The 12,412-nt window shown below is 33.4% G+C and overlaps 1 protein-coding gene across 5 annotated transcripts in view; it reads right to left on the minus strand.

The window, feature by feature from the left end:
* Positions 1-12,412, minus strand: part of LOC134527781 (solute carrier family 35 member E1 homolog) — a 308,654-nt gene that overhangs the window by 25,829 nt on the left and 270,413 nt on the right. For all 5 annotated transcript variants that reach the window (XM_063360727.1, XM_063360726.1, XM_063360725.1 and 2 more), the window contains exons 2-3: positions 3,856-3,926; positions 1,390-1,527 (exon numbers count right to left, since the gene is read on the minus strand). In XM_063360727.1, coding sequence (XP_063216797.1) covers positions 1,390-1,527; positions 3,856-3,915 — 198 coding nt within the window. In that variant the 5' untranslated portion in view covers positions 3,916-3,926. The remainder of the gene's footprint in view (positions 1-1,389; positions 1,528-3,855; positions 3,927-12,412) is intronic.

Raw genomic sequence — 12,412 nt, forward strand, 5'->3', positions numbered from 1 at the left:
TGACTGAACCGATTTCACTAATTCTTTTTTTGTTGTATTTGTTATTGTCACGAGAAGGTTCTTATGAAAGAAAAAATTTAACGGAAAATTAGAAAATTTAAGAATACTGAACCACCATATATAAAATTATTTCCAAACTAACCCAACACTTTGTACAATATAAATATTTTTAAAGTAACCTTATGACATTCAGCTTTAAGCGTTTACAGTTTCCAGTGCAGCTTGCATTTGCAATGTCAATAAATAAATCGCAAGGGCAGTCGCTAAGTGTATGTGGCATCAACCTAGAAAATCCATGTTTTTCACATGGCCAATTATATGTCGCCTGTTCCCGTGTCGGAAAACCATCAACATTATTTATTTACACGCCAGAACATAAAACTAAAAATATAGTTTATCAAAAAGCATTAGAGTAGAGAGAAGCAGTGAGGGGTACAGAGACTATTAGTTGATTTATAGAGCGCGCGTGGTATTGAGCTCATTGTTTACTTAAAAATGCCAAGTTGTTCAATAGCAATTTGTAAAAACATTAGTGGAATTATTGAATCGTATGGAATAAACACTATTTTGACAATATATATTTTGTTTTTTATTTAATTAAATTAGTAAGGTCCTTTTCAGTTATAGTGATACCAGGGAATTATGGATTCATTTTTATATGGAGGATATTATAGATTCCAGTTCAAATTGAATAGGTACTCATACCTAAGATAGGTCAGCTATACAAAATAAAGTAGTGCATCATTGCTACGCTAAGGCGGTACGAAGTTCGCCGGGTCAGCTAGTACATAAATAAAACTAAGAATTAAAAAAATACAATGCAAGTTAGAAAAAATACGTTGGCAATAATAATTTGTACCTTCCTACACCATTACTGTATATTTAAAAACTTTCTGGAATAATCGTCAAATTTCTTTAAATTTGCATGACCTTTGTGACCTGTACACATCCTGTGAATCAATGGTTTGCATTTCCTTTCTTTCCTACTAATGCATGCCTCATTTCACAAATTTCAGTAATGTAATTTTTCTCACTACAAACACAAAATTAGTAACAAATAAAAGGTATTACTTGGATAACACTTGTTCTATGAAACACCGATTAGTTTGACCACAAAACCATCGCTCATTGATAACACAGACTTGCTTAGCATGACACGGCATATTGACAAAAAAAAATTAAAACACTCCCTCGAACCCATTAAACATCTTAAAACTTCCACAATTTTTTTTAATTCAAGATTTTATGAAGTCATATTTCAAGGATTTGCCTACAGAAGTAAATCTGAGCCTCAGACCCAGACACCGCTCAAAAAAACCCTTGCAACACTCTGGGACTCCCCAAAGTGAGTTATAACGAACATTAATGCGTTGAACAAAGTTGACAAACCTTCTTGGAAAATATGTTCTGCAGTGAGAAGCCCATGGTCGCCACCAGGGCACTCACCAAACCCACGACGTCGAACGAGAGCTCCGTGACGGTGGCCACGGAAACACCGACAATTATGGGGACCAAGGAAGCATACACCTGAACAGAGAGTTCAATGCTTCGTCACTGCTGGTTCACCACAAGGATCACACATGTGAAGAATTTTCCATAACTACATTTTCAGAAACATGATGCACACTAATAATTACAAAACAACATCCAAAAAAAATTTTAATCGATGTAACAAAACAAGTTTAACTGGGAATCAACACATTTTTTTTATATATATTGTTAGTTTTCTTTGAATGTAGGGCTTGAAAACTGAAAATGTTGGCCGCTAGTTCATCACGTAAAAAGATAATAATTTGAAACACATACATGACCTATGAACTAAAGTGCTTTGCCAGACTGGTATATGAATTTAAAATCGCAGCTAACAAATGGTTTATTGCAAACAAAAGGTTTAAGCAAATTGGAGCATCGAGGATACCATCAGTGGCAAAATACTGAGGAGAAGGCTTGCTTTGAAGTTACTGATGATTGGTTAGTTAATATTTCCAGTGGTTCCCCCCCCCCCCCTTGAAAAAAGTTATAACTTGGTCAGACCTTAAATATATTACACTCAGCTTCTAGATTATATTTAATTAAACAAAATTCTACAGCCACTACAAAAATTGTCACTTTTGTAAAATAATTCCATTAAAAATTACATTACTCAACCCATAGCAAAATTGTCAATAACATCAATTTAAGACATCAAAGAGTTTTTGTGGTGGTTGTAAACTTTGTTAGTTTAAACATTATCCATACACTTTATTACTGAAATACTTTATAATTTGCAATAAACCAGTTGTTTGAGTGTAACTTCAAAGACAAAACATCCTTCAGAAGCACTTTAGAACATAAGTCGTACATGTTCTCAATTTACTTATCTGTGATGAACCTGCAGCCAAAGTTTGTCGGTCAAATCCTGACTCGTTCAGTAAAATGTGCAATATCAACCGAATGATAAACAAAAGTTTATTTAAGGCCTCTACAGAATCTCAGAACATTTATGAGCCAAGCATAAAATCTAGGAGCTTGTGGTAAAAAAGATATATACTTTTGTGAGCAGTTGTACTTTTAGACTATTTTAACATTAAAGTACCTAATGGTACCTATATAGCAACTTGGTATAATATCAGCAATTAAGAGTTAACTTAGTGGAATTTAAATACCATCCCAGTTTTTTTGTACCCATTCATTTTGGTTCAAGATTTTGTAACAAAATTGGCAGAATTTTTGTTCACTGTATGGTTGTTTCTTGGTATCTTGGCAGAATTTAGTAGCCAGCAAGGAAACATTAAGCATATTGGCTACCTCATGCCTGGGACTTTTACAGCCATAGTTTATGTTTATGTGTTAAAGGCTCAGTTAATTAATTCCAGATAATTATGAAGAGATATTTGAACAATAGTGTAGTAAAGTCAATTCATATCTAGCTATGGGATCACATTACATGAACTTTCAGTGAGTGACGCATGATACAATTGGTCAGCCAAAATTTTTAACTATGGCTAAATATTTTCTTTGTTTTCAACAGATATTGTTAATGTGAAGATATTTGTTGTTTACAAATTTTTTTTTCTTAAAGTACTCTTTATATAGCCTAAAGAATCCTTGACAAGTGCATCTTAAAGGATCAACTATTTTTGATGACCTTCCAAATTGTTCTAAGTTCCTTAAAAAATTGCTGATGCATATTCTGACACTGCTTTGAATAAAATATAACTATATAGTACTTTTGTTTATCCAGCCAACTGATGTCCTTACACTTTCATATTTATCTAATACTGTGAAGGAATTAACTTGAATGTGAAAAATTTAAAAAGCCTCAAAACTAAAGGGCCCTTTGGTAAAGGACACAATCCATACTGCTTGATACTCAAACTGGCTGACAAGGGAAATAAATAACTAAAAACTATTCAAAATGATGCTAAATAGCTAAAGATACATATATTTTAAAATTTTGAATGGCCACATTCACACATGTAAAATGTCTGCTATTTTTTTCTACTAGGAGTTTAAATATTTTTTTGGTTTGCAATCATCCAGTAAAGAAAGACAGTAACATTACAGACCTCAGACCTCGGTACATGTGTAGAATCGTGTTTTTTTTTCTGGGACATAAGGTGAACAATGATTCACCTACATAAAATGTTGATTACGTTAGGTGAACTACATTAATAAAATTAAAATTAAATAAAGATTTTTATGTACATATTATAAATGTAGCTGACCCAACCTAACCTTTAATTTAGTTGCTATTAACCTTATTTCCCAGATGCCACGACTGTACACATTTGCAAACACCTTGACTAAATAAAACATCAAAGAAAAAATCTTAACTTATAAATATAAGATTGAAAAAAAATTTTAAGTACTTACACTACACGTCTGCTTTTCCCTCAAGATTATTCTTGAAAGTATGACAGTAAAAAATGGCATAGTGGCCTTGACTGGAAAAAAAAATTAAATAATGATAGATCTAATGGCACAACATATATGTAAGATTCACAAACTTACATATATAATTACAATGAATTTAACATTAACACAGAAACATGAATAGCAAGAACAGTCAGCACCAAATAACTTATTATTTCACACGGGCGACAACAGTTATCATGATAATCACACCAGTAAGCAAGCATTGACTTCAAAAGTAGCCAAAGCTAAGTACTATGCCAAGTCAATTCAAAAAAATTTATCACGGAAGCTTTATTGAATCGGTATCAACATATTTGAAATTGAATTGCAAGATTGTGAGGCCTAATCCCCCTTAAGTGACCATATGTATGTTTTGTTTTGTTTGTATAAAAAAATTATTAAAATTTAAACTGTTTGTATCTGTGAAAGTTTAACTTATTAGAAAAGTTTACAGTAAATTACCAGATAATTTCCCCAAAAACACCTTTCCGGATAGCTAATATCTCTAGGTAAGATAAGGTATTTAGTTTCACAAGTCGTCGACAAGGCATGAACACAAGTCAGAGATATTGGGCAAGGATGGCCTTTAAGTGAAGATCCACCCCAGCACTTCCCTGGCATGATCTCGGAAAAACTAGTCAGCCCCGAAGTAAAGGTTTCTGCAGCTTGCCAGCTATGAATTGTGGTCCATCGCAGTCGAGAACACTTATGATAAAGCAATACACAGTTAGTTCTCCGGGATATTGACATTAAGTGGGATACATCCACAAAATAAATTTTATTAGTTCCCAGGCATAATACATTTATTTGCTGAAGTACCATTAAAATATAACTGGTTTTTTTTACTTGTGAAAGCTGTAGAGTTGTGGCTTCTGGAAATTATGACAATAGTAACAAAAGTGAAAGTCCAATCATCTACATTAAAAAAAAAAAAACATATACTACCATTTCAACAAAGATTTTGTAAAAGAAAAAGGGAATTTAAAAATTATTTAAATTTAATTCTTTGATGGCTTATTGCGTGCTAAAGATTTATTCAAACTAAAAAAAAATTCTCTCGCTATTACTGTAAACAAACACTTGGCTATGTGTGCACAGATTAAATAAAATACTCTTTCTGTAATGCATTTTTATGGTAGTGTTTGACAAAAAAAACATGAATAAGACCAGAAATGGCTAACATTTGTTCTTAGAGAAAAGAAAATATTTAGACAGACAATAGACCACTCCAACACTACTACAAAACAAATAGAATGTTGAAAAGAAAACAAAATAGTATTTCAAGTTGCCAGATATGATGGACACAAACCCTACAAATGTCTCAATTGTTTTCAGTAATATTGTAACCGTTTTATAAATAGTTAAATTGTTACTTCTCAGGGTATATTTTAAACTATAATTTGGCCAACTCAGAGAGATAGAGCAATAAAATTCTATTACTTAAGACCTCTGAACTTAAGTTAACTCAGTCTGACTGTTTATGTTCGTGTTGTTTAAAATTAGGGCATGGAAAATAATGAAAAAGTGTGTAATTAAACAGTTTCACATCTAGGCCTCACAACAATATAGTTTTCACACACACACACACACACACTGCTACGAAAAGTGCCTGAAAACTGCGTGGCGTCAGTAAAATGTGTCGTAACAACTTGTCAATACGGCCCACCTGGATGCCGGATACCTGGACCATATGCACTTTCACGTGAAATTTGTTCATCTGCGTGAATCATGCAAAACTTTTACGTGCACTCTGTCACATACACTATTCCATGCAGATACAAACCGTAAATCTCGCAGACGAAAAATTACTATATACAAGAGGTCCTGACAGGAAGCTGTATTTAACAAGCCAGACCAAAAAGTTCAATTTCCCAGCCACGCCTTCTGTTTGAGGTACCGCCAAAGCCTCAACCAATTACAAGGCGCTGTCCAGGAAATGAAAGAAAACAAGATAAAAAAAACGTTAATTAAACAATCTGTCACTTGACAACATCTGTAAATGTGCCTGCAATAGTGTTCAAAACATAAAGAAGTTTAATAAAGATTGTTTTCATACCTGTCAACAAATCAAATAGTTACGTCAGGTATCGTAGCAACGGCAATCAAAACGTAAACAAAAGTTTAAATGGATAATTTCAGTGCTCTGTAGTACTGTTATAGTACAATTTTATTTGTAATTAATGTAGCTGACATAACATAACATTTAATTTAGTTATTATTCAACTTATTGCGCAGGTATTGCCTTCACAGGTAAAAATTTACATCAGCAAATAACGTGGTATTGTTTCTACATGCAGATACAATTTATTTTGTTAATTTTATTCACTTATGGGAACGGTTCAGAGAATAAAAATCGCTACACTTCCAAATTGTGTTAATTTTGGTAAAATGTGGATAAAACCTTCTAAATCAACTACCCGACTACTCCGCTGTCAGAATCAGTACCTGCATAGCTGGGAACAATGGTCATTCGGGTCAGGCTCTTCAAACGGGAAGGGTGTGTTTCTCTTCCCTTCTGGCCGGCTTTAGACAAATAAAGGCGGTCGGCCGCCCCCCTCCCTTAGAATGTGCGGGTTTTACCCTCACATGCGCAGGATAGAGCTGAGAGCCGCAGTGTTGCCAATTCTAATCCACCCTCCCCCTTTACCCAACAAGGGCCATGACCCTCCGCGCTGTAAATAATATTCAATGTTAACTATGGTTCAAGATAATACCATAATACACATAAAAAATATTTTTTTATCATTTTTACTTACATTTAAAACCTAACAATTGAAATGAGACGTTACAAACATGCTCCATCATCATATTGTTACGAACACAGACAGGACCATGACACGTGCCAGGTTCAGAGCTGGCTGGCGGCCTCGGATGTCCACTGATGTCACGCACCATCCTCTGACATAAGGCATGCCACGCATGCCTGGCCGGATTACAAGAGTCCTCGCTACACCCTTCCCACCCCCTTCCACTCCCCTCGCACTGTCTCGCCTCAGCCATTGTCAATGACCCTTTTAGCGGCCTGGGAATTCTGCGGGTTTCCTGAGGCCAGGGTAAAACTAATTGTTGTGGACAGAGATCTTGAGTACATTAATTAAATTTATAGTGTACACTTGAAGAAATTCAGTTTATGCATTGTGCCAAACTGTGGGAAAATTGTGTTTCTGTTTTCATAAATGCACTTACCAATAGGTTATCCCAGCTGGCACACCACTGAAAGTGTGAGAAAAAATGTGATTGTTACCATTGAATATAATACTGTGTATATTGTGTGTTCCTAGTACCTCTGCAAAAAAGTTACGTTTTAATACAATACGGTTCAATCTGTACTTCAAGAATAAACAAATGATAATCAGATATTAATTTTATTTAAATATTAGTATTGACTGAAGGTTCTTAATGCGGCTAATGCAAAGATTATTACTATGCATATATTTCTCTAGACCTTGATATGCAGTGGCGAATAAAGGAATTGATTTCAAGAGAGGATCTAAAAAAAATAATAAAATAAGAATTTTTGTTTTTAAAAACTAATTCAACAAAAAGAAGTTAGGACAGTTATATTATCATTCTCAACATGCATCACTGTCCTTGTGGTTTGCGATTCCAGGTGTTGTATCAGCTCACTTTCACCTTCGCCGAGATATTGTATATTTTTCTTCATTATTTCAAAGAATGTAATCCCCCTATTCCCCCCTGCATCAACCACTTCTTATAACCTTACAGAGTAAGCATACAAGTGAATCAAATGGCAACCGATGAACGAGCTGTAGTTGTGGAGTGCTGCACATTCTCAGATCAAGCCCAATTAATAAATAACCGCTCTTATTATTACAATTATACTTGATTGAACACCTAAGCAAAAACCATTTGCCAAATAACATTAACAAAACCAGTGATTATAATATTTTGATATAATTTTGCTATTTTTGTTTAAATATTGCGGTCTTACAACATATTAATTTTAAGGTAGATTTTGAAGAAAATACTGCCTGGAGCAGTTACAATGTTGCAACTTCCAGAAAATATTTATGTAATTTTTTGTTTCATTATATTATATATATGGACACAATAACCACCGTGATTGCTTACAGATAGATAAATAAAACATTACGCAAAATTTTGTCTGAAAATGTTTTGATATAGCCAACCCTTATTGTGAAGGGTGACCAAAATAGGAGATGAGGGACCAAAAGATTCATAACTCCCTTAGTAAGCACAGTAAGAAATTGAATCAAAGTTATTGTAAAGTTTCTAATAATTATCTAAAACTTTTACTTGAAACTATTATTCATACATCCAAAACTTACTGCAAGGAATGACCAAAATGGTTTGAATGTATTCATGCCCTTTAGTTCCAACATACAGAAATACAAATTAAATTTGAATTATACCTGATAATGTAGGCCGAGCAGAAAGGAATATTTTTGAGATAGGTTTATATTTCCACTAGAACAATAAGTTTCATCCTCCTGATACCACATGGCTGATGGCACAGATTTGTAAAAATGGAGAATTCAGTAGATAAGACTTTGATGTCACATGTTTGTAAAAGTACAGAATCTTTTTTCTGCTTACATAATGCCGTACAGTTACTGCAGTAATATTTAACACTAATTTAACTTCAATACTTCAATAAATCTAACATACTCTTAGCAGCTAAGTAAGCTTTAAGTTAAAAGCTGTGTGATATATTCATTCGTGCTTCTGTTGTCGTCAGCTGTGAACAGAACGGGCGAAAGAACATGCGGCAACAGCACAGTGTCATCCACTACCTGCCAGGACATAGGTACTAACTCTTCGCGCATTCTAGTGGGCAAAAAAAGAACTTGTGTTTATGTTGCGGCACGCCGAAACAGATTGTTTCATACACAGCAAAGAAAATAACCGTAATTAAGAAACACATATAGCATTTACGTAATCCTTAACATTCTTTTAACTTCACAGCATACAATATTTGTGTTACTTCCACTTCTTTGCATTTACAAATGTCAAATTTGTCACAACATGTTTTTATTATAATAAAGAAAAAAAAAATTTTCTCAATAATGCAACACTTTAAATCCAATTGTAAGTATGGGAAACTTTAGAGAATATATTTGAGAATAAAAATGCAACTAACATTTTTGATTATCATGCGAAAATAAAAAGTATAAATGGAAGAATGTTACTGACTGAGAGCACTTTCAGCTCATACTATACATCCGTTTTTTAGTCTTAATTATTTTATCACATTAGAGTCACCTTTAACTGCAAGAGCAAAGATTAGACTTAAAATAACCAGCAATAGAAGACTTCACGTTTCCAAATAGATTAACAGTAAACTGGGCAATGAGAGCAAAAATTTAAAAAAAAAAAAAAAAAAAAACTGAACCGTGCCTTTAATTTGAATAAACCACAACTTTTAAAATTTCTCCTTCAGAGACAAAATCAGAGCCTGAGTGGAGCACACATTCTCCTACGTGCAGTGTTCAGCCTCTCATTTTAATGATTTACTTAACAATTACTGCAGCGAATAGATGGGTGAGCCTTCTGTGCTTTGGGAAGCAAACAAACCTGCCAGAATTTGAAAATATACCTAGGCAGGATAGTTAGAAAACCAGTACAAAATATGTTATAAAGGATTTTTTTTTAGAAAAATCTTGATACTTCACAATTAAATATTCATATAAATGGTCAATTTAACTATGTGTACATGTAATATAATCATCAGTCACTTCACAAAACAAGAGCTGCTATATTCCTTTTAAAACTAACAATCCCCAAAATAAGTCTCAATATTTAAGCATGCAAAGTTACAATGGGTATGTAATTTGTTACAAAAGCAGCACTTAGTTGAAATAGTAAATAAAAAAACTTAACATAGACATTTTTTACTCCTAATCATTCTGTGAAAGGTCATTGTTGTAATCCAATTAGTTTATCGGTACTTCATTGTTGTTTTGTTTGGTACACAACGTTTAAAATACAGTAAAAAAAAAAGTATGAGTGGTCTTATTTACATTAAACCAGCTACAATAACTGAAATACTGGTATTCTTTGATCTAATGTTGATTTAATGTCCCAGAGAACAGTGTGCAGTAAAGTAATTGTGAAAGAGAGCAAGTAAATACCCACAAAAACATTACTTTTGTTCCTGACATTTAATCTGACTCTTTTGTCAAGGAATTAAGATCAAAAATATAAACCAATTAAGCTTTCGCCTGGTCACAAGGACTGCTTCACTCTCCCTCTCCCATTTCTTTTTAGGTCCTTCGCAGCAGTTACTTCCAATACCTTCACCTTAAACTCATTCCACTCCTGCCCCGTCCTCACCAGGAATGAGTGCTTCCATCTTTCCGTTCGCCTCCACTCCCTGCCAACTTAAATTAATATCTAATTCTGAAGGAGAGCCAATTTTCTGAAGATGAAAAAAATAGGGTCAATTCTACATCTCAATACAGGTAAGCAGTGTAAGTGTATTTATGTTCGGGAAAAAAATGTAGGGGAAAGACAATGAAAACACAAGTAACCAACTCAATCCCTTGATCCCAATGGCAGGATGCTGTCTGTGGTACATGATGCTTGCTATTTTAATCTAGTTCGTCGAAAGATCCTGGACACAAAAACTGTGTTACAACAAAGAATTATGATCATAAGCTGATTAGGAAAGAAAAATATTTTCAAAAGATCTGACAGCGGGAATATGTTTGTATTGTGATCATGATATTCCAAGTTTTGTTCAGCCAGGATCTTTCAATGTACTAAATTAATACAGCAAGCTTCATGTACCACAGGATCAATATATGCAGGATAATGCCATCAGGATAAAGGAATGACCCTGGATACGTGATACGGAATGATTACCAAAATTTAATATAAGTAATTGTAACAGAAAATAAGTGGAATGGAATATCTTCATAATATGTGTTTAAAAAATCATAAAAGAAGCATTTAGTAGGTAATAAGAAATTAATTAGGTGTGTGTGGTAATGACTGTCATTACAAGACAAAAGATAGTTTGTGTTTCTGTACATATAATCAATTAAATGTTACAGAACAGAGTATAGAATGAATGTGTGATTGTGATTACAGTAGTGACAAGGGAAGAAAAGCGAAATGTGTTTGCATTGTGCAATATTATAAATTTAATGGTGGAATGGCTAATATTTTTGGTGTTAAATTAATATATTTCAGAGTAATACTGATTGTAAATCAGTAATGCCATAAAGCAAGGAAAGGTAATTGGATTTTTAAGAGTTATTAAGTACATGTTTAGTGATACGAAGTATTGTTTTATGTTAATTTTATTTGCTATGCTAGGTGAGAGGTGTGTTATGTGTCAAAAGCAATGTTAGGTGAAATATTTGTTTCCTTGAGTAGGTATAAGTTTTTTAGGTGTTTTCAAAGTCTCGTTTTCCTAGGGTAGGTAAGTGTTACACTTAAAGTAATAACATTAAAGCAAAGGTTTGGTGAGAGTGGGACAGCTAAATAAAAATATTTTATAATTTAACATTGCCATATGGTAGGGATATTGATGACGTTGCCAACAAGGTGGTGCTGAAATAATTGGGTCATTCGATGTAATAGGGCAAATATATATTGTGAGACAGTTGTAAAAAATAATAATTTTTTAAAATGGTTTTTATTTAGTCAAAGTGAACCAGAAGACCTCAGTAACTGACTACTTATATGGGCAGTGAACAATATTGAATTTCAACACATTTATAAAATAAAATATTTCTCCCCATGATGTGAGGGAATGATGGGTGAGGGAATGATTCGGTACTGATATTGGCAACATGTTTGTTCTTAACCAAAGTTACATAATTTTCAATTGACTAATGTAGGCTACAACTTTCAATATTAAAATATTAATTTAAGCATAATCAGTTGCTAAATCAGCATGTAAGCAGTCTCGTGAGTTTGCTATGCTAAGTTTAAATTACAATTTGAATCTAGTTTTACGAACTACGTACACTATATTTATCTTACCACAAATTACAATATCTGAAGGGAAAATAAAGCCTTGGCATGTCATTAGAAGACTCAAATTGTGTCTTTAAATTTATAAAAAATCCTACACCCTTTGATAATAACAATAGGAGTAGTGACAGTGGCAACAATTTGTTCAACAGAAACAAAACATACATCATTTTCATCTACATCAAATAATGTATTGTCTCCACAAGAATTTTTCAAAAACATGACTTCAGTTCATTGTTTTGTACACAACTTTGGATAATTTCCAGGAACTGGCAAATTTTTGTGGTGTTCTTTTTCTTCTTGTCGTCACTGCTAAAACGAACTAGGACAAAACTTCTGAGTGGAAGAGAGTTTTTGGTCCCTAGATTATCATCTTCATCCAATGACGAATAGACATCTTCATTTCGGAGGTTTTTCTTTGAGCCTAACAAAACAGATTTGTCAGTCTCTGCAGGTAGAAAAAGTATAGTACCTTTATTGGGGTTTCTGGAAGATGACCAGATGTTTTGCTTTCTGGTTTGTCTTGCATTAAATTACTGGTAGCTGCAGA

This window comes from Bacillus rossius, chromosome 1, assembly GCF_032445375.1.
Source record: "Bacillus rossius redtenbacheri isolate Brsri chromosome 1, Brsri_v3, whole genome shotgun sequence".
NCBI classification, from domain to species: Eukaryota; Metazoa; Arthropoda; class Insecta; order Phasmatodea; family Bacillidae; genus Bacillus; species Bacillus rossius.